General features: G+C 40.0%; 1 protein-coding gene and 1 pseudogene across 1 annotated transcript in view; both read left to right on the forward strand.

Moving 5' to 3' along the window:
- SPTLC2 (serine palmitoyltransferase long chain base subunit 2) overlaps positions 1-23,615 on the forward strand; it is a 97,376-nt gene that overhangs the window by 66,029 nt on the left and 7,732 nt on the right. Inside the window, exons 10-11 of the mRNA XM_026519413.4 lie at positions 17,790-17,925; positions 20,640-20,769. Of these exons, the coding sequence (XP_026375198.1) occupies positions 17,790-17,925; positions 20,640-20,769 (266 nt within the window). The remainder of the gene's footprint in view (positions 1-17,789; positions 17,926-20,639; positions 20,770-23,615) is intronic.
- On the forward strand, positions 4,215-15,177 carry LOC113270409 (ubiquitin carboxyl-terminal hydrolase isozyme L5-like; annotated as a pseudogene).

Consider the following 23,615-nt stretch of genomic DNA (forward strand, 5'->3'; position numbering starts at 1 on the left):
TCCTCCATGGGATTATGCTGGAACACATTTGCTTAGGGGTTATGTTATGTCCAGATCACACAGTCTCTATACCTAGATTTTTTGCATTTCTAAGCTCAAAACAGTAATTGAAATGAAAATAGGCCATGATAAGGCATTGCCTGGGAAAAGTTACTTTTGACAGATGAATGTGCTGCTTTGGGTTGAACTTGTTAGTTCTGTATATTTAAAATGATTGCAAACAGACCTGCTTAGTTAATTTTTGCTTATTCTTGGATTTTGCATGTTTCATGTATTTTTGGTTCTGCAAACAGATTATGCACATTTGTCATTCTAATCCACCTCTTCAACCAAACGTGTGTCATTTCCCCTAAATATGTGTTAGTCTTTTCCCCTCTTGGCGGAACTGCCGTATGTGAACTTAACGCCAAAATTTAATGTTAGCAATAAGGTAAGTCTGCTTTTAAGATACCAAAATATATTTCAGGGGCGCCTGGGTGGCTCAGTCAGTTAAGCATCTGCCTTCGGCTCAGGTCATGATCTCGGGGTCCTGGGAAAGAGCCCCACGGCAGGCCCCCTGCTCACTGGGGGGTCTGCTTCTCCCTTTGCCCCTCTCCACTCCTCATGGCTCATGCTCTCTCTCTCTCTCTCAAATAAATAAAAATCTTTAAAAAATTAAAAAATAAAATATAAAGTATATTTCAAATTCAAATGGAGACTTTCTTGGTTATCTGAGCACCACTGCTACTGTACCTCACTCTTCCTGCATCTGCACAGTTAATTGAGAAGATGTTGTTAATTTTATTAGCAGATAAGAGCTGTGTCTGTTACATTTTTATCTCTTTTAGTCTTTTTAAGGCATATTATTCCTTTAATTGATACCTGATCTTTAACACATCCAGAGAGAACTTCTTACTACCTCCTCTATTTGGTTTTGGCTTTTTTTTTGTTTTATTAGTTTAAAACACGATAAGATTTCATTCACTCAGCAATCACTTTTTGACTACTTACTGTGTGCCAGAAATGAAAAATGACATAGTACCTTCAAAAACTTAAGGCAAAACATTCAGTTTTTTGAATTCTAAAAATAAGCAACATCTTCCTAGTATTTCTTAATACCTCCTAACCCCTTCTGTGTTTTATTTTACTAATTTTTATTCTGTCCTTTTTGGTGTCTGATTAGGTTGTAGAGTTAGAAGAGTTAGTTAGCTTGCTTTTTTTTCTCTTTTTGCTCAAGATCTTTAGTACCTCCTTGGAAGACAAAGTATATATACTCATCTATTCCTGGCTTTTTTCCAATTTGAAGAAAGAAGAATAAGGCCTTAAAATATTATTATAGGTAAAATAATAAAAATAATAAATTCTTACATATATAAACATAAAATAATTGAAATAATGACTTTTTAAACACCATGTACAAGGCATTTTATTCAGCACTTTCCATTATTACTTGACTTAATCCTTAAAACAACTTTACAAAGTGGGTGAAATCATCATTGTCATTAATCAATTCCATTTTGCAGATGAGGAAACTGGGCTCAGAGAGGTTAAGTGACCTAGCCACAACTTTACAGCTAGTGGATACTGGAGCCAGATCATAAAACCAGATAGTCTGACCTCAGAGGTGTACCCCGCCGAAGAGCCAAACCAAAGCTCAGGAGTGAAATTTAGGAAGACAGTGGAGTTGTTAGTTCCTGTCTTTCTCAGAACTCCTTTTACTGCTTTGATGTCTTACTTCAAAATGGCTGTCCGATGTTTTCAGGCTTTAACATGTCAGTACACGCAACTCTGTATGCCTGTTCCAAATTAGGGGAAAGAATCTGTTTAGTGCAGGTAGAGACCAGGTTCCATCCCTGTTATGGTGAGGAGTGGTTTTCAGAAAACGAGCATCTCCTTGCCATCTTGAATACTTCAAATGCATGGGTAATTTACCTCATCTGGATGATAATTAATGGGTGATGTGATGGCAGAGATAAGGGAACACTGGCTAAAACTAGCTTTGGAAAGTCGATAGTATGGTAGAGGATGTAATATATGAGACGTATTTACAAATTGTAGTGTTGTGTGTTTAAATGTTGGAAATGGCAGCTGTGTCCTGTGTTATGTGTGAAGAGTATGATAAGGGATTAAAAAGTGGAGAACTAGAAACAGTGAGGGAAAACAAGAGGATCCTTTATTTCATCTTTGAAAGCTAAGCTAGAGGGTCAGATTGTGTAATGCTGTGGAAGATATAAATGGCATAATTTTAAGGGAAAGAATACACGAATGGAGGGAAGTAATAATAGTGAACATGTTATTGTGTTTACTGTGTAGTGAGCACTGCTTCACGTTTGTAAATAAATTCTCAGAACAAGTAATTAGACATAATTCTCCTTCTTTTATAAAATGCGGCAGCAGAGAGGTCAAGTTGCTTACCCGACGTCACAGAGTTACTAAGTGGTAGAGCCAGAATTTGAACCTGGATGTCCAGGTTCAAATGTCAGAATGCTTTTTGTGTATGAGATATTATTATTTGCCTTAGTGTAATTGAATATAGGTAATTCTGCTATGGAATCCAAATTAGTTTGAACATATAAAAGAGGGTATCCATTTTCTCAGAATATTCCAAGTTGAATATTTGTATATTCTTGGGGGAAGTCCTGGGGGGGGGGGGGCTGTATTTGTCCTCAGAGTTTGCAGTTCATTTTGAGGACAGGAGACCACACATGAAAGGTGTAAGAACAGAAACAGAAACTTATAAAAAGAGCACATAAATGACGTACAGAGTAATTTTTGCCCCCCAAAATTAAAAAAAAAAACATTGAGTTGCATATTTTAAATGGGTGAACTGTATAGAATGAATTATATTTTATTTATTTATTTATTTTTAAAGATTTTATTTATTTATTCGACAGAGATAGAGACAGCCAGCGAGAGAGGGAACACAAGCAGGGGGAGTGGGAGAGGAAGAAGCAGGCTCATAGCGGAGGAGCCTGACGTGGGCCTCGGTCCTTTAACGCCGGGATCACGCCCTGAGCCGAAGGCAGATGCTTAACCGCTGTGCCACCCAGGCGCCCCAGAATGAATTATATTTTATTAAAAAAAAAACCCTGACCTTTAGTGAGTGAACATTGTGGTAAAATATACATAACATAAAAGTTAACATTTTAACAAATTTGAGGTCTACAATTCATTGGCATTAAGTACATTTTACAGCGTTGTGCAACCATTACCACTGTCCATTTCCAGAATGTTCTCATCGTTCCAAATAGTAATTAACTTTTAATATGCCAGCCCAAGTTTGGAAGGAGTAGTCTTGATCTACTTGATTTTAAACTTTTTAGACTTTAAAAATACTTGCTCTTCCCAAATTGAGTTTTGTTTCTCTGAAGTTTTTAGCCTTTTCCATTTGTTTCCCCTAAAATGTGCTTTTTCATTTGTGTTCCCTCAGATAATGGCATCACTATTTATGAAGTTGTCCAAACAAGAAATCACTATTATATTTTCTTTGTTTCTCCGTTCCATATATTTAATCACGAGAGCCTGTAGATTGTGCCTCCCTAATATCTTTGAACCTGTCTCCTACTCTGTATCCCCACTGTGACAGACTAGAGTCTGTCTACTTTCACACGTATTTAATAGTCAGTCATAGAGGGATCAGTAGAGAAAAAATGATCTGGAAGAATTAAGATAAATAAACAATGTTGAAAATTAGGAATAGGAGACCTCCATGCAGAGAGTTCCAGTGCAGTGTGGTGACTCTTGGATGCCTTTCCTGAGCACTCCAGTCCACACTGGTCTCCTTCTTACCCAAGATTCATTCATTCATTCATTCTTTATTCTGTATCTACTCTGCACTTTAACGATTTGTAACACTTCTGTCTACCTTCAAAATATGTCCCCCATTCACTTTTCATACCTATGCTGCCACCCTAGTCGGAGCCACGGTCTTCTCCCATCCCCTCTCTGCTTCTGTCCTCACCTCTGTTTAAATGCAGCGCTCAGGGTGATCCTGTGGAAACATAGGAGATCTTATCAATCTTCTTTTTAAGAACTCTCCCGGGACACTCCTCCTTCTCAAAGTCAGAGTCTGAGTCAGAGCCTTTCGTACAGTGAAGACTACGAGTCCCTTGTGATCTGGCCCCTATGGACGTTCTGTATCGCACACCCCCTTGACTGGCTCAGTTCCAACCATGCTGGTTCACTCTGCTCTAGAAAATGCCAGGGGTGCTTTTGCTTCTGGGCCTTGGCACTTCATGGAGATAGTGTTTGGCTCATCCAGCTCAGCTCTCAAACCTCACTTGAGTGAGGTACTTACTTTTTGTTGTCCATCTCCCACATCGGAATGCATGCTCCTTGCAGGCAGTTTTACCTCTTAGTCCATTCAGTATATCCAGGGCCTGGATGTCTGGCACACACCGGGTGGACGGATGCACAGGACATATTTGTTTAATGTCTGTTTGCCTAGCACATAATACATTCTTCCCTTTCTGTGTAGTCGTCTTCTGGTGAGATTTTTGTCTTTGGTGTAAAGACTGTGATGCTACTTTTCTATCTCCTGTGTTTCTGTGCTAAAATAAATGAAATCTTTATTCTTTCTTTTCATGTACTAGATTTGTTTTTTTAGCAGTTTTATGTCTTAAAGTTAGATAAGGCTTCAAAAAATGTTAGTAGTCCCCAAATTCAACTTCTTTAGGTGTCTACCTTTTATTTCTTTAAGAAATCCTGAAGCAGGCTGTCGGGGGGTGGGGGGGAAGTAGGCAGGATGAGGAGGGGCTGATGAGCTCAGCGGCAGGTTAGCTGGGATCACTGAGATCAGTGGCCTGTGGCAGTTGGTGGGGGCGGGGGTGGTGAGAGGTGGGCAGAGCCTGAGGTAGCAGGCGACCCCAGGGTCTTCACTGAACTCAAAGGATTTGGTTGCCAAGGAGCCCAAGTAGAAGAAATACGGAGTTTAGAGCCTGAGAATTTTGAAACATTAAAGCCAGTTGATGGGTTAATTTTTCTTTTCAAGTGGCAGCCAGGAGAAGAACCAGCAGGCTCTGTAGTTCAGGACTCCAGACTTGACATATTTTTTGCCAAGCAGGTAATTAATAATGCTTGTGCTACTCAAGCCATAGTAAGTGTGTTATTGAACTGTACCCATCAAGATGTCATTTAGGAGAGACATTATCAGAGTTTAAAGAATTTTCACAAAGTTTTGATGCAGCTATGAAAAGGTTTGGCACTCAGCAGATCAGATGTGATTCGACACATACACAACAGTTTTGCCAGACAGCAGATGTTTGAATTTGCTGCAAAGACATCAGCAAAAGAAGAAGATGCTTTTCACTTCGTCAGTTATATTTCTATAAACGGAAGATTGTATGAATTAGGTGGATTAAGAGAAGGACCGATTGCTTTCTGTGCATGCGATCAGGATGACTGGATCAGCACCGTGAGGCCAGTCATAGAAAAAAAAGATACCAAAGTACAGTGACAGTGAGATTCAGTTTAACTTAAAGGCCGTTGTGTCTGATAGAAAAATGATGTATGAAGAGAAGATAGCAGAGTTACAAAGACAACTTGCTGAGGAACCCATGGATACAGATAAGGGTAATAATATGTTAAATGCTATTCAGTTAGAGGTTACCAAAAATCAGATGCTTATTGAAGAAGAAATACAGAAACTAAAAAGATTTGAAAATATCAGAAGGAAGCATAATTATCTGCCTTCCATTATGGAATCATTAAAGACTCCAGCAGAACACCAGCAGTTAGCACCACGAGTAGAAGAGGCAAAAGGAAAACAGAAGGCCAAGAAAGCACAGGAAACCAAGAAGATGCATTTCTGCTTCTGCATTTATGTCATGGAAACCATTAAGTGTAAAGAACTTAGAGGGGCGCCTGGGTGGCTCAGTCGGTTAAGTGTCTGCCTTCGGCTCAGGTCATGATCCCCTGGGATCGAGCCCCACATTGGGCTCCCTGCTCAGTGGACAGCCTGCTTCTCTCTCCCTCTGCCCCTACCCCTTCTCAAATAAATAAGATCTTAAAAAAACAAAACAAAACAAAACAAAACTTTGAGCAGCATCCTAATTGACTCTGCACGTTTGGCAATAGTACCAGTCTGTCTTGTCTTTGATGCATGGATTCTTTCCATACCTGCATCATGTGCGTGAACTGCATATTCAATAAAAGTGATGTTCAGAGTGTTGGTCCGGGGCGCTTGGGTGGCTCAGTCCATTAAGTGGCTGCCTTTGGCTCCTGTGTAATCCCAGGGTCCTGGAATCCAACCCCTCTGGGGGCTCCCTGCTCAGCGGGAAGTCTGCTTCTCCCTCTTCCTCTGCCCTTACCCCTGCTCGTGCTGGCTCACGCTCTGTCAAATAAAAAAATAAAATCTTAAAAAAAAAAAAAGTGCTGTCCAGTTCCATTATTTGACATTGGATCTGAGAACTTCTGTTGGTTCCCTGAATGTGTACTATCATAATGAACTTAGAAATGGCACAGATGATATTCTCTACCTGTAATTGTTACAATTACTCTCTCGATCTTTTAGCTCAGTTACGTGCTTAAATTTTATAAATGTCAGATCTTGATTAAACTGGATCTGTGTTTCTCCTCATCATTAATGGAAAAAAAAATCCGTATTTGTCTTTGATATCTAAACATTTTGAGGATTTTGAAACTGAGCTTTATCTTGAGGAAGTATGGTTTTAATGCAGCTCATTTGAAAGACGCAAGTATAGTTTTTAGTGATTTTCACTGCTGCCAGTAGAAAAAGTAATAAACATCCCAATTTTATTTTAGTAGACTTAAAAAAAAAATCCTAAAGTATATTCACAACTACTTATATGCACAGTTAATTTTAACTCTTACTTGGTGAACTTAGATGAAATAGTTCATCATTTACATGGAGTAAGTAATATGGTGTGAAACAAACTTACGTGTTCTATTCAGACTTTTGTAGATGTACATATTAAAAAAAAATAAGTAGCAGTTTTAATGGGGATTCAACATTCAGTTGTTTTCCTTCAGACTGCTGAAAACCCCAGAGACTTAAGAATATTTTTTATTACTGCTGGTTATCAAATCTAAATGTTCACTTGCCAACCCACTTCCTCTTTCTTGGAAGAAGTAAAAGTTATTTTTAGAACTCTGATTTCCTGATTAAGTGGAGTCAGGAATCCCAGTAATTCTCCCTATTAAAGGATATGCTTGCACATGTAAGGAATGTTCTGTTTACCTAGGGTTTATTTAGTTCGGGAATATCTTAAGTCCTGGGACAAGTCCAGCCTTCCCTAAATTGTCTGTCTGAATCTACTCCCTCTGCTCAGCTTTACCCCTTTTAAAATGGAAGTCAAACCTTTACTTTCCAGAAGAACCCATCCTTTTCTTCTGATTTTCAAAAGCATTAGTCCTAAGAAATTAATATTTTGCCAACATTACCGTATTTGATGGTCAGATTTTCAGATTTGAGTCTGTCTTAGAAAGCACAGTCTCAAGAGAACCTGTTTTTTTGTGCATTGATGGTAATATGCTCACCCGCAGACATTTAAGCTTTTTTAATCCCAGATTGACCTCTCCGGCAAACCCTTGTTCCTGCTGCAGTCTTTACAGTAGCATCATTTTAACTTGTTCTCTGCTGAGTAGTTCTGTGCCCCATCACACGCTGATAATTCCAATTACAAGGCCCGTAGCTCTCCTAAGAGGCAGCGGGAACCAGTAAGCAGTGGGAACCAGGCTTGTTAGCAATACTTTGTGCCAGCCTTTCCTCAGTTTCTCCCTCTTGCAAAGTATGTGGAAGAAAAACCTAATACTAAAACATCTAGGGGAAAATGGCTTTTTGAGAATGAAAGCAGATGCACAGGTGGAAAATATTTTTATGGCTGATATTGTCTGATTTGTGCCTTTATTCATATGATCATTTAAAGAGAGAAAGGAGGACAGAAAGGAAGGGCCAGCCCCTTTATGCTTTTATTTCCTGCCTCCAGGCAAGGGCTTTAACTCAGTAAGTACTGTTTTCATAACACTTCCTCTGTCTTAGAAATTCCTGGAACACCCAACACCAAAAATTTCAATATTTTTCCAGGTTTGTCTTAAATAACAAAGGCTGGCAGGAGAATGCCTGAGACCACCCCGTAATATCTAGATGGTTCTGTTTGATTTTGTTTTTTAAGTAAAAGGGTGATTTTTTTTTAAAGGGTGATTATTAAATAGTAGTTAGATATATTTAAGATTATAAATTGAGGGATCAGAAATGTAATCTCATTTCATTTTTTTAAACTTCATTTGATTTTCCAAGTATTTGAATGTTTATTTTTACTTTTATCTAAGTATTAACATTCATACAATAACATGCACAAATCTTAGGCATACAGTTCAGTGAATAGACACCTGTCTAACTACCACCCAGATCACAAGACAGAACATTTCCAGTTTCCCAGAAGGCTATCTTGTGCCTCTTCCCAGTCTCCATTCCTCCTTGCTAGAGATAATTTTGACACTATTTTGACTTCTATCACTGTATATTAGTTTTGCCTGTTCTTGAACTTCATATAAATGGAATCATACATACAATACATATAACCACTCTTTTGAAGCTGGTATATGTTATTCATCATTATGTATTTTGAGATTTATCTTCATGTTTGGGTGGAACAATATAGTTCATCTGCGTTGCTGCCTAGTATCAAACAATAAATATTGTTAGAATTATTACTAGTTATTCATTGTGCTGATGGACATTTTGGTTGTTTCCTGATCTGGGCAGTTAGTAAGAGTGGCACTCTTGTTTGTGTCTTTTGGTACACAATTCTGTGGGGGTGTTTGTACCTAAGAATGGACTTGCCAGGTTGCAGAATAGACGTATGCTCAGGTTCAGCATATATTGCAATTATTACAGCGTCCCAGTTCACAGTCTCACTAGCAGCATCTTGAGAGTTCCATATTCTTGTCAACACTCAGTATAACCTTTCCAACACATTTTAATACATTTAAAAACACATTTCCAGGGGGGATTAGAGATGGAAGTGGAGAAAAGAAGAAACGTTATTTATTCTTACTCAAATTAGGAACTGTATCATTTTATATTAAATGTGTTTATTCATTTCTTCTTTTGCCTTGCCTTCTCAACCCAACTCAATATTTTGACAATATTTACTACATTCTACCCAAGAAAAAAATGTATTAAAAAGGCAGGAAGAAGACCTAAGCAAGTGGAAAGATATCTGTGCTCACAGGTTGGAGGACTTAGTATTGTTAAGATGACAGTACTTCCCAAGTTGATCTATAGATTCAGCAATATCCCTGTCAAAATCCCTGCTGCCTTTTTTGTAGAAATTGGCAAGCGAATCCTAATATTCATATGGAAATGCAAGAGACCTGTAATAGTCAAACTTGAGAAAGAACAAAGTTAGAGGAGTCTTTCGTCCCAAAGCTGTAGTCAAGTATAAATACATAGACCAAGAAATACAACTGAGAGTCCAGGGGCACCAGGATGGCTCAGTCACTTGAGCAGCTGACTTTTGATTTCAGCTCAGGTCATGATCTTGGGGTCCTGGGATCGAGCCCTGCGTCAGGCTCTGTACTCAGTGGGGAGTCTGCTTGAGGATCCTCTCTCTCCCTCTGTCCCTTCTCCTGCTTGCTCACTCTCTCTAAAATAAATTTAAAAAGATATACAACTGAGATTCCAGAAGTCAACTTTTATTTATTTATTTATTTATTTTAAAAAAGATTTTATTTATTTATTTGACACGGAGACAGCTGGCGAGAGAGGGAACACAGGCACGGGGAGTGGGAGAGGAAGAAGCAGGCTCCCAGTGGAGGAGCCCGATGTGGGGCTCGATCCCAGGACTCCAGGATCATATCCTGAGCCAAAGGCAAACGCTTAACAACGGAGCCACCCAGGTGTCCCCAGAAGTCAACTTTTAAATATGATTAGTTGGTATTCAACAAGACAGCCCAGTGGGGAAAGAATAGTCTCTTTTAGTGGATGATTCTGAGACAACTGCATATGCACATGCAAAAAAATGAAGTTGGACCCCTACCTCCCACTGTATACAAAAATAAGTCAAAATGGATCAAAGGCCTAACTGTAAAAGCTAAATTTTATAAAACTGTTATAAGAAAGCAATGTAAATCCTTATGACTATGGGATTAGACAGTGATTTCTTTTTTTTTTTTTATGATTTATTTATTTTTGAGAGAGAGAGTGTAGGGAGGGCAGAGGGAGAGAGTTTTAGGTAGACGCCTCACTGAGTGCAGAGCCCAACTTGGGGCTCAAGTCAGGTCTACTACAGATCAAGGGACCTGGGTCAGGAAGCAAAGAATGCATAAGCTTGAAGCAGTTTAACCCTTAAGACCAGTTGGAGTGCTGTTATGAAGGAGGATACAGGAGGAAAGGAAGTCTCCGGGCCCCACCACTTTCCCTAGGAGCAGATGGACAGGGCCCAAGAATCCAGGAGCCGAGTGGCCTCCTGGGCTGGGGTGGTGGAGGCAAAATTAGTGAAAGATCCTAAGAGGCAGGTAAGTCTCCAGGGGGTGTTCCAACAGGTACTGTCAGTGACTTCAGCTGTTCAGTTCTCCTTTTTCATTCCTGTTAACTACCATTCCCTTTTCAGACCTACTTACTACAGCAGCTAGAGTGGATCAGTGAACAATGAGTGGTTAAGGGCACAGTCTTAGAAACAAGAAGAACTGGTGGGGCACCTTGGTGGCTCTGTCAACTCAGTGAAGCCTGCGACTCTTGGGTTTCAGCTCAGGTCGTGATCTCAGGGTCAAGAGATCGAGCCCTGCGTGGGGCTCCGCGCTCAGCAGGGTCTGCCTAAGACTCTCTCCCCCTCTCCCTCTGCTCCTCCCTGCCCCTCTAAAATAAATAAATAAATCTAAAAAAAGAAAGAAAGAAAAAGAAAAGAAAAGAAAAAGAGAAGAACCAGGGAGTTCAAATCGTGGTTCCTCCATTGGAGTTACTTAGCCTGCCTGGGTTTAGTTTCCTCAGCTGCGAAATAACTCTTAAACTTGCCTGTTTCTAAAAGGGAAAGGAGGGCAACCCTACTGAGTCTGTTCTTCCTCTCAGAAATTACTCACGTAGGAACGATGCTGTGATTTAAGTATTGAACATGAGAGGAATTTTAATTCTCAGCCTCGGTGTACCTGTCTCTCTTGAAAGTGTCATTGTGATTTTTCATCCGAGATCTTCTACCATGCAAGTAATTGACAGTTCTCGGAACTGCTGTGAAAGCAATAGTTAAGGCAGACCTGAATCCCTCTTCACCTCAGCCCCAATACTTCCAGGCTAGCAGGAGATTGAGCTGTTGTCCTAACACTGGATTCAGATGTAGCACCACTAGTATAAGAGAATGCCAAGTTAATTTAGATTAATATGAATCAACATACTCCTCCATTTGTTGATGGTAGACTATAAAGTAGTATCTTATCAGGAGATAAGGCTGGACGGTAGCTGACATGGTAATATTTAGAGAGAGAGTGGTTGAAACAGAAAGGAAAGGGAAGAATTTACTGAGCCTGGCACCGAGCTCACTATACTACGTACTTTCTATGCCTTGAAGGGAACAGTACTAAGAGTTTCCATAAGGACCATGGGAATAGCCTTTGAAAACATAGTTTGCATGTGATCTCATTTACCTGATATTATAGAAACACTTGTTTAAGAGATCTTTGAGATAAAACCTCATTGTAGATTTCAGTGGCAATACATGCTTAACATACACAAAGTAAACACAGAATGTCTGCATTCTGTTTTTTAAAAAATACTTTTCAAGAGAAAAACCACTGGAGTGAAACATCATTCCTTTCCACTCCGGAGTATAATCCAACCACAGTAAAATAGTAGAAAAAGTAACTTCCAAATAGCAAAAATGAGACATTTGGATGGATGATTAAACTAAAAGATTGATGGTTAAGTTCAGTTCTTAGACATAAAGTATTAAAGAGCTACTATGTGAAATATCCATAATGTAATGTATTTGATAGTATAAATTAGAACAAGGTGATGGGTAGTATTTTTCCATATTTTATCCTGCCTTAGGACCCTTACCTCATGGTTAATGCTGAAAACTAACTGAAACCTACCTTAGGGCTACCTGTTTTGTTTGGGGGACCCTCATTTAAGAACACCCTTATCTGCTTTGAGATTATGACCTTTAAGAAGAAGGGGGGAGGGGGAAGAAGTCTTCAATTTCGAATTCTTCCAGCCCATTATAATTAATTGGAGAGTATAAGTCTGAAGAGTAGCAGTAATTTTATTTTATTTTTCCCAGGAAAGCAGATTATATCAGCATATCCAGGAAATCTAAGAAGGTTAGGAGCTGTATAATGGAGTATGATGTGAGTTAGGGGATCCGCTCTGGCTGAACGTCATTTATATTTGTGTCCTTTATTTTGAAGGATTTCAGTTAACACCGGAAGTGTTATTTGTGAAGTTGCAGACTCAGGCACATTTTGTTGATCATGTTATAAGTTACATAACAGCTCGTCAGCTAAGTTGACAGTTACATTGCTCTTTAAGCAGGTGCGTACATGCTATATTCTTTGAAGCGTAGTTCTGAGTAGTTAGCACTGATGCCGTTTACGACAAAATGCTGCCTTTTGTACCCCCTTACTTTGTACATAGGTCTTATCCCATTTTTTTAACCAGTCCTGAGACTTTAGAAAATTTGTAGCTCCTAGAACAGTATCTGTTCTGACTGATAACCTGTCTGGGAGGGTTTATGAAATTTTATTTGAGTAATAATCCAGTAGTTCCTTCAGATGTTAAGTTTCCATGGCTGAGAGTCCTGAGGAATCTGGGTTAAGACATGATAAAATAGACCTTTTGGAGAAATGTAGTTGGTTCAACTTCACTATCTTATTTGGCAGTGGTTAATAAATACAGCTCCATATCCTATTTTGTAAAAGTGATATAAAGTTATTAAAATAGGTTATTAATAGGTAGATCATTGTGATGCCCCTCCTTTTTAGGTTTTCTGTTTCCTTAAAAGAATTAAATCTAATGATGTCATCACAATCTATTGATCCTTCATTACTTCCTAAGCATAAAATTTATTGCAAAGAAGTTGAGGACGAAACATGACCTATTAAAGTTACCTCTTACAATTTCTGAGAAATTGAATTATGTACTCCTGTTTCCTTTTCTTTATTTTATACCAAGCTGTAGATTTTTATTGAAGAACTCCACAAACACACAGCCACAGAGTGAGGCTCAGTTGTAAACTTCGGGAGAATCAGTATAGAGGTTTTCTCAGAATTGCTTTGATGCTTTTTATCATCTTTAAAAGTAAAGATTTATGTTGGAAAAGTAGAGAAGAATGCTGACCTCTTCTATTACCATCTGTGTTCTTAAAAGGGTAAAGACATTTTAAGAGTTAGATTTTTTTTTTAAATAAGACTAAACCTTATTTTTACACTTCACATGTTTTAAATCCCTATTAGCAGGGCACCTGTCTGGCTCACTTGGTAGAACATGCAACTCTTGATCTTGGGATCGTGAGTTTGAGCCCCACGTTGGTGTAGAGATTGCTTTAAAAAAAAAAAAAAAAATCACTGTCAGACCATTCTTCCAGCCCCATTTTAACTTGCTGCAACTCTGTGATAAGAAAACTCCTTAGAACTGAGCTAGGAGATTGGACTTAACTAGCAATTAACACTTCTTGCATTAGTATTAACTAGTATTTTATTTTTTTAAGGATTTTATTTATTTTGGACAGAGAGTGCGCATGCACATGGGAGGAGGGGTAGATAGCGGGAGACGCACACTCCCCGCTGAGCAGAGAGCCCAACATAGGGCTGGATTCCAGGCCCCTGGGATCGTGACCTGAGCCAAAGGCAGATGCTTAACCAACTGAGCCACCCAGGCGCCTCTTAACTAGTATTTTAGATGACAATATTTAATTCAAAATGGGTAACTGTGTTGTCTTTAAAATTCAGCATCACCTTGAGAATAAGGAATAACTACGTAACTACTTCCCAAGATGTATAAGCACCAGAGCTTACTGATTTGTCTGCAATTATGTGTCTACTTTTCCTGTTATTGTCTTTGAAATTCTTAGGTTGAGCCACAAGAAATTGCTGTTTTTAGGTCACAAATAGTCAAATGTTGGCAGTTTCGTGGTTCAGGCTACGACTTTTGTGGTTTAAATAGACCACTTAATTTGTGGGATTCATTGCGATTGCCATTTCTGATTGAACTGACTTCCTTCTTTAGCACTGGTCTTGACACTTCCACTCAGTCTTTATTCCTGCACTCACCAGCAACGATTGCAGTGTGTTGTTCTGGGCGAGTTTATTGGAAGAACTGCTTTTCACTTTCTCATACTTGCCCTGTGTCTCGCTAGGCTCCTTCACCCATTCATCCCTACCCCATTCATTTGCCAGTAAGTGCTGCTTTAAGAAAAAGCACAGATACTCTTACCCAGTAAAGGGCCGAACACTTTAAAGTTTGAAAAATACATAATTGCTTGGTGTGGTGTAGAAGAAAAAGCACTGACAGAGTCAGAAAACCTTGATCTGCCTCCTGAAAGAAAGGCCTTAGAGAAATAATTTAACATCCCTGGGCTTGTTTCTTTGTGTGTAAAGTATAAATAGTACATTCTTTTATTATACCCATTTAAAAGCAGTTAGGATCAAATGAAATTGAGCTGTTAATTCTTTTTTTATTATTTTCATTTTATTTTTAAATTTTATATCAATTCCAGTATGACCAGGATGCTTAAATTTTATGTTTAAGAGAGAATTCTTTTTAATCTAAACTTCATAGCTGCCAGAATGAAGGTTGGTAATCTCTGATGTCCATTAACATGTGAGTGGATAAACAAACAAAAAAATGGTGGTGTATTTTTACAAAGGAATACTGTTCAACAATAATGGGGATGTGTAAGTTTGGAAATTTTAAATGCCTATTCCCACGGTCTTCAGGTTGTTATGTGAGTGTCATATTAGATGTATTTTCTTCTGGGACTTTTCTTATCAGGGAGCAGGTGGTGATGAATAGTGAGACTGAGATTTTCACTTCCTTTCATTAAAGAAAACTTGCTTAGAATGATATAGTAATTGGAAAAGTTAAGGACTTCGGCACCTGGGTGGCTCAGTGGGTTAAGCGTCTGCCTTCCGCTCAGGTCATGATCCCAGGGACCTGGGATTGAGCCCTGCGTCCGGGCTCCCTGCTCACTGGGGAGCCTGCTTCTCCCTCTCCCTCTGCCATTCCCCCTGCTTCTGCCTGCTTTCTCTCTCTCTCAAATAAATAAATAAGATCTTTAAAAAATAAAAAAAGGAAAAGGAGAAGTTAAGGTCTACATCCTTAAGATTTCTTTTTTTCCTTGATCATTTTTCTTGATGTTCTTAGAATGAGAAAAAAAAAAGATTTTAACTAGTTGGTTTGTGATGAGAAAAAGGTAGCAAGTTGCAAAATAATAAAAGTGGGTGCAGAAAAAAATGTGTACTAATATGCAGGTATATCACTAAATTCAGCGCCCCCCCAAAAAAGTTCCCTCATACTCCTGTGCTGTCAGTCCTCTCTCCACTCCCTGGCAATCACTAATCTGTTTTCTGTATCTATAATTATGTCTCTTTTAGAATTTCCTATAAATGAAGGCACACAGTGTATAATCTTCTGTGTCTGGCTTATTTCATGTAACATAATGCTTTTGAAATTCATCAGCGTTGTTGCATGTATCAGTTGTTCATTCCTTGTTATATATTTCCTTTCTCCCTTTATCGTGTTTCCTCCACCTTTCTGAATGTATGCAGGGTATTTATAATAGCATTTTGTACATCCTTGTCTGCTGATACTCTGTTATTTCTGGTCTGTTTCTGTTGATTGACTTATCTCCTGGTTGATGGGTCATATTTTCCTGTTTCTTTGAATGCCTGGAATTTTTTATTGTATGCCAGACGTTAAGTTTTACATTATTGGGGGCTGCGCTTTGTTGTATTCCTTTAGGTAGTGTTGCACTTTGTTCTTGATATCAGTTGGATCCTTCCCAGACTTGCTTGTAAGGTGTTTTGCTTGCTTTTAGTCTAGGGCTAATTTCACCCCACGGCTAGTGTGATTCTCAGGTCTTTCCATTTGGGGAGGTGAAAACACAAACTGTTGCCAACTCCATATGAGCCCCAAGGAACTGTTGACTCTGCTTCTTTCTGGTGGTTCTTCTCTAGCCCCAGGTGGTTTCTTCTCATGCAGAGCGGATAGCATTCTGCCAAAGGCTCAAGGAGACCCTGCTGCAGACCCCCCCACCTCTCTCTTTGCTCCTCTCTCCTCTCCTGTATGCTGCGGGACAAATCTAGCCACCTTTGCATCCGCAACTGCAACTCTGATCTCTGGTATCCTCGCCTGACCAGACAGGGTTCCTCTCCCTGAGCAGCAGCCTGGGACCTGCCTCTAGCCAGTCAGGGAGCAATCCACAGGCTCGTGTTTTGTTTTCCTTCTCCAACAGCACAGCCCGATGCTGCCTATGGACCGGTGTTTGAAAACCATTTTATATACATTTTGTTTTATGTGCTTTGTCCAGCTTTCTGTTGTTGACAGCAGAAAGGTAAATCTGGTCCCAGGTACTCACTCCTGGCCAGAAATGGAAGTCTCTTTTCCTAAATGTAGAGTAAGCATGTATTGGTTATTTCTGGGGAAAAGCTTGGGCACAGGGTCATCAGTTCTCGACATACTGAAACGTAACACACTTTAATGTCTGCTTTATTGTTGTGAGACAGGAGTGGTCACTGAAGTGGCGTTCTTCAGCGCTCACAGTAAGCCAGTTGCAGCTTGAGTGTTATTCTCTGGTCAACTTGAAATTATTTGCACAAAGTATTAACTGTGGGCTATTTGCAGCTGTAGCCGACTTACCTAGGGTAGCTTTTCATCAGTGAGTGGATGGAGAAGTTGGTATTCTAAGGCCATTTGTTAAACACCTGTATTTCTGATCAACTGATTAACTTATCTTTTGAATTGTATGATATTTGTATTTTTTTAAAACGTGAATTTGTTGGCTCTCTAATATATGTGAGAAAATGACTGCAGCCTTCTCTCATTTGTATTTGTGGTTGGGAAGACCCTAACAGTTCTTAGCCCTTCGCAAGCTGATGTTTTGAGTTTAGGCTTACTCTTTAGAGCAGAACGATGCTGTTCATAGACGGACCTACCATAACGTCAGAACCCAGTCCAGATGTTTAGTTAGTTAGCAGTTTGAGAATTGCTTGTTTTAATTCATCTGTATTTTAGGGAAGATGAACAAACTAGGAATAAAAATACGATTTTACGTTACTACGGATACACTACTGTTGTCTGAGAGAAGTTTCAGGGAGATGGTGACATAAAGTCAAACTCCTGAGAGGAGGATTTGGGGCTCTAAATGGCTCTGTATCTGGTCGTATGTGTAAAATTATTTGCAGCACTGTTCATTGGAATGAACATGGAAGTTGAGAGACCTAGATTCTAGTCTCAACTGTGCCTTATTACCATGTCTGCGGGCCAGTCACCGCCTTTGTGAGAGTCGCCTAATCTATAAAATGAAGAGAACAGTGAATATTGCACCTCCTGTGAAGGGATGGCAGAGCGTTAAATGAGGTGTATTGATGAAAAATGTGGAAGGGTGCTCATGTGCCATGACAATGCTAATCGTCAAACTTCATATTGTGTGTTGCTACAAGATCTGTTGGGAACACCTACTGTGACAGACTACAAAGCAAGATTTGTTCATATTTCATACAGTTTGTTATGTGAAAATATTTTATGTTAGAAATGAGGAACCAAACATAGGACTGATTGATGGACTGGAGATAGATTGCTGTCTTTTTTCCACTCCTTTTCTCTTAGTGTTATTTGTGTTTTCCTCCTCATGATTTTCCAGGCAAAGAGTGTATCCAGCAGTTGGCTGAAAACACCAGGTATTTCAGGAGGCGTCTGAAAGAGATGGGCTTCATCATCTATGGGAATGAAGACTCCCCAGTGGTTCCTTTGATGCTCTACATGCCGGCCAAGATCGGGTATGTTCTGTTGCAGGCCGCACACTGGCTTCGTTAGACTTAAGGCTCCCAGGATACTAGGCTCAGGCTTGTGTATTCTGTTAGGACAGATTGTCTTCGGCCTTGTTATGTTAACCTTCTAGATTTGCTAGAAATCCCATAGGTTAAATAGTGGATTCCAGCTTATAAAATATGTTAACATGTTAGTCTTTCATGAAACAAATACTGAGTTTAATGCTTTCTTCTAGGAGATTGGGATAGATTGGTGGACAGAACACAAAAATAAAAATCCCTGCCCTTGTGGAGCTTTTGTTCTAATGGGGCAGGAGTCAGACAAACCTAATCAATAAGTTACATAATTTGTCAGAAGACGTTACATGTTAACGTTAAGGGGGAAAGTAGAGCAGGATATGGGGGACTGAGAGTGCCCCATGGGCAGGCAGATGACAGTATTAAACGGGTGGTCGGTGGGGAGCCTGCGGGGAAGGAAGGGCGACATCTGAGCTTGAAGGAACAGAGTTAGCCACTTGGAGAAAGAAGTTCTGTGCAAAGGCCGTAACACAGGAACATGCTTAGCCGATTGAGGAAGAGCAAGAAGGTGTGTGGAGCTGAAATGCAGTGCGCAGGGGGGCGTAGGGGCCGCGAGGTCAGGGCATGTAGTTGCATGGCTACCCAAGGTGCAGATTACACCAATTTCATTGGTTTATGCAACTCATGCATAATGGAAAGCCTTGCCCTGGAATAGCTTCCAGTGTATTCGAGAAGTGCAGGTGTATAACGAAAGCAGAAGTCGTTTGGAAAGTAATGCGAAGTGAGCAAATACAATTATTTGCAAAACAGTTGTATGCAAAACTGCATCAGAGATGTAAAAGAAAGGAGTTATCTGCTTAGTGTAGACTCAGTAAAAAAAAAAAAAAAAAAAGAAAGAAAAAAAAAACACACATCTTTTCAGATTTATGAGTTTTGACTAGATCTTAAATATAAAATTGGAGTAGAATCGTTTCTCAGGTTTAATTGAACTCATTAAAGGAGCAAATATTTTTATTCATCTTTGAATCCCAGTGCCCACCAGAGTCCCTGGCACTCGAGGGCATTCAGTAAATGTTCATTAAAGTGGATATAGAGGAGGGAAAATTATAGCAGGGAAACTGGAGGTAGGGTGATTCCAAAGATAATAAGAGGGAAATTGGGAAAAGGTGGCCACTGAGGGAAGGAGTTCGGTTTTCAACAGGAAGTCATATGCGCGTTTGACTTTCAGAGGGAATGGAGAGAATGAACCAAAGCTAAGGTGTAGGGTTCTCTCACTCTTCTTTAAATGGAATTATCATAAACAAAGAGCTGTCTGGTCTGGAGGACTTAGTCTAGAACTCTTTCTTCAGAGAGAACTGTGTCTAACCTAGTCTACAGAGGGGAAATTGTGTCCATTATAATTAAGATTTAGAGAGGGTGAGGCAAACGGAAATGAAGAACTAGACCATTTGGGAGGGAGGGTGCGCTGAAGATGCAGGGTGCTCGGGGTCAGAGGAAGTACTAGGAGGAGTGGGGAAACGCTGCCTCTTATGTAATTAGTTACTTGGGTAATTAAAATGTGGGGGATTTCTTATTCTCAAAGAAATGCTGTAAAATGCTAAGGGAAGGGGTGCCTGGCTGGCATAGTCAGAAGAGCATGCGACTCTTAGCTCAGGGTTGGGTTCAAGCCCCACATTGGGTGTAGAAATTACTTAAACAAATACACTTTAAAAAAAAGAACCTAAGGGAATAGTCAGGAAGCAACATAATTAGCAAATAAAATTTACATGGAAGTTAGACTTTTGTTACTTAGGATACTATGTTGTGTAAGGTCACGTGCCACCAGTTTGGCTTGGGGTGGGGAGTTAAAGGTTTGTGTAGTCTGGACAGTCAGGTGAAGCCTTGGGATGAGTTTGCCTCACAAAACCAAAGGAAACCCTAAATTCCAAAGGCACTTAACACCCAAGTGAATCAAAGAAATACCTGGTCTTTGGGACACCTGACCGGCTCAGTCGGAGGAGCGTGTGACTCTTGATCCCGGGTGGTTGTAGAGATCACTGAAATAAATAAACTTAGAAAGAAAAAGAAGCGCCTGGTCTAGAGGGCTAATGCTGGTCGGCCATTCTGCCAGCAGAAAGATGTCCACGTTACAGCAGATCCTCTGCATCCCTAATCTTTTCTTTTTTTAAGATTTTTATTTATTTATTTTCAGAGAGAGCACAAAAAGGGGGAGTGGCAGGCAGAGGGAGAAGGAGCTCCCTGTTGCACAAGGAGCCCAATGCGGGACTTGATGCCAGGACTCTGGGATCATGACCTGAACAGAAGGCAGACACCCAACAGATTGAGCCACCCAGGCGCCCCTGGCAATTTTTTTTTTTTTTTTTTTTAAAGATTTATTTATCCATTTGAGAGAGAATGTGAGTGCCAGCAGTGGGGCAGAGGGGGAGGGAGACAAGCAGACTCCCCACCGAGAGCAAAGCCCGATGCAATGCTGCAATGCAGGGCTCAATCCCAGGACCCCGAGATTGTGACCTGAGCCAAGAGTCAGCTGCCTAACTGACTGAGCCACCCAGGTGCCCCTAAATCTGGCAATTTGGACTTGAAAAGAAGTTAGAAGAAATTCCTAATAGAAGTCTCCAATGTCTATATCACCTAAGTGTTTAAATCATTCAGGACCACAAGACCTTGGTACGGTGGTTTATAATTCTTCTGTTTTCCCCTTGCAGCGCCTTTGGACGGGAGATGCTGAAGCGGAATATCGGCGTGGTTGTGGTGGGATTTCCTGCTACTCCAATTATTGAGTCCAGAGCCAGGTTTTGCCTGTCAGCAGCTCATACCAAAGAAATACTTGATACTGTAAGTAGACATTCTCACCTTAATAGAAACATACCTATACTCAGGAGGCCTGAATAGCAGATGACCTTGACCATCTGTTGATTCTGAAGTTCTTTGAGCACCTGAGGTATTAACTGGTAAAATAGAGTAGGGAATATGCGATGCTGCTTAAAACATTGCTATTTACCCAAAAAAAATGCAAAACCATTAGCATTGCCCACTAGACCCTGTGCGCTCAAGGTTCTGGGGGAATTAATGGCTTTATCTTATTCCACGCTCTCCCTTATTATGGCCTCTACAACTGTCTCTCTTTGTACTCTAGCTGTTTCTACTGCAAGCCTTCTTGTATGTTCTGTCTCTGTAGAATTTTCTGTCTTGAGCCCTCTCTCTCCCTTGCCTGGCTGACTCCCTACTGATTCTTCACATCTCCACTTAAAAGGAAACTTGGTCAAGGGTGTTCCCCAGTCCTCTTGCTTGCCGTTGCCTTGGAATCTTGAGATTCCCCCTTAGTAAATCCTTTCCACCTGGAATTATTTATTGGCAATCTTCTCCACTGGATAAATCTTGAGGGCAGAGACTAAGTCTCTTTTGGTCATTCTATATCTCCAGGACCTACCACAGTGCCAGGCACGTAGTAAGGGCTCATAATTGCCGAATTTAATTATGGTCTCTGAATTTATTCTTATCTTGTGATATTCTCTTAACATGCTATTATTTCATGCCCAAGACTTCAGACTTTAAATAAGTATTGCTTTCTGGGAGTTCATAGAACTCTAGAATGTGATATTTGCATAGAATTACAGTTGACCTTGAACAACATGGGGGAGCTGTGGTTTAGGGAAGCTAACATGCCCCGCATCCCTAAGTAAAAAAAATCTACATCTGGGGCGCCTGGGTGGCACAGCGGTTAAGCGTCTGCCTTCGGCTCAGGGCGTGATCCCGGTGTTATGGGATCGAGCCCCACATCAGGCTCCTCCACTATGAGCCTGCTTCTTCCTCTCCCACTCCCCCTGCTTGTGTTCCCTCTCTCGCTGGCTGTCTCTATCCTGTCGAATAAATAAATAAAATCTTAAAAAAAAAAAAAAATCTACATGTAACTTTTGCCTCCCCCAAAACTTAAGTACTAGTCATCTGGAAGCCTTACTGATAACAGAAACAGGCACTTAACACATATTTTGTAAATGATATATGTATTCTATACTGTAGTCTTACAATAAAATAAGCTAGAAAAAAGAAAATGTTATTAAGAAGATCATAAGGAAAAGACATTTGTAGTACCATATTTATCAAAAAAAATCCGCATATAAGTGGACCCACACAGTTCAAACCCTCGTTGTTCATGGGTCAGCTGCAGTTGCTAGAAGTAACCATTAATTCATTGGAGAGCTACTAATCTTAATATTATGAGTACATGTTTTTAAGAGTTCATTGTAGCAATTTAATTGACATTTTTATTTCCTGTAGCTGAAGACTGATTTTTCTTCCTTATTTCTGTATAACAAAAGTTCCACAAGTATATTCTTTTTTTTTTTTTTTTTTTTTTGTTTTTTAAAGATTTTATTTATTTATTTGACAGAGATAGAGACAGCCAGCGAGAGAGGGAACACAAGCAGGGGGAGTGAGAGAGGAAGAAGCAGGCTCATAGCAGAAGAGCCTGATGTGGGGCTCGATCCCAGATCGCCGGGATCATGCCCTGAGCCGAAGGCAGACGCTTAACCGCTGTGCCACCCAGGCGCCCCAAAGTTGTTAGTTGTCTTTTTTTTTTTTTTAAGTTTATTTTTTTTATTTAAGTAATCTACATCCAAGGTGGGGCTCAAACTCACAGCCCTGAGATTAAGAGTTTCGTGCTCTTCCTGCTGAGCCAGCCAGGTGCCCCCACAAGTATATTCTTATTCACATTCTGACACAGGAAAATTGGATTCAGTTTATTTATTTATTTATTTTTTAAAAGATTTTATTTATTTATTTGACAGAGATAGAGACATCCAGCGAGAGAGGGAACACAAGCAGGGGGAGTGGGAGAGGAAGAAGCAGGCTCATAGCAGAGGAGCCTGATGTGGGGCTCGATCCCGTAACGCCGGGATCACGCCCTGAGCCGAAGGCAGACGCTTAACCCCTGTGCCACCCAGGCGCCCCGGATTCAGTTTATTTTTGATACTGTATCTTTCTTTTTCTTTGTTTTGATTGTGCCTTTCAGATTTTTTTCAGTCGTTTTCCCATTTCTCAGAAATCTTACTGGCAATTTCTGCATGGATTGTTTTTTTTTTTTTAACCCACTGATACCAGCTTTTCTACCATTCTCTTCTTTTTAGATGTTTAAAAGCTTGACTTGCCTTTTAAAAAGTAGTGTATATGGAACTGTTAAGGGGCCGCAGATAGCCAAAACAGTACGGAGAGAGAAAATCTAAGTCAGAGGAGTCAAACTTCCCAGATGTGAAACTTACTACAAAGCTACAGTAATTAAGGCAGTGGGGTCCTAGCATAAGGATAGACATGTAGACCAATGGTTGAAGAGAACTGAGAGTCCATAAATACACTCAAGCATCTATGGCCAGTTGATTTTCTACAAGAGAGCCCAGACTAGTTACTAGGGAAAGAATAGTCTCTTCAACAAATGGTACTGGACAACTGGATAACCACATGCAAAAAATGAAGTTGGAGCCCTACAACGTGGATGAACCTTGAAAGCATTATGCTAAGTGAAAGAAGCCAGGCACGAAAGACCACATTATGAAATGTCCAGAATAGGCAAATAAATCCATAGGGTAAGAAAATAGACTGATGGTTGTCAGGGCCTGGGGAACACAAGGATGAGGATGTGAATATGGGGTTTCTTTTTTTAAGGTGGTAGTACTTTAAATGCTGAT

This window comes from Ursus arctos, unplaced genomic scaffold, assembly GCF_023065955.2.
Source record: "Ursus arctos isolate Adak ecotype North America unplaced genomic scaffold, UrsArc2.0 scaffold_25, whole genome shotgun sequence".
NCBI classification, from domain to species: domain Eukaryota; kingdom Metazoa; phylum Chordata; class Mammalia; order Carnivora; family Ursidae; genus Ursus; species Ursus arctos.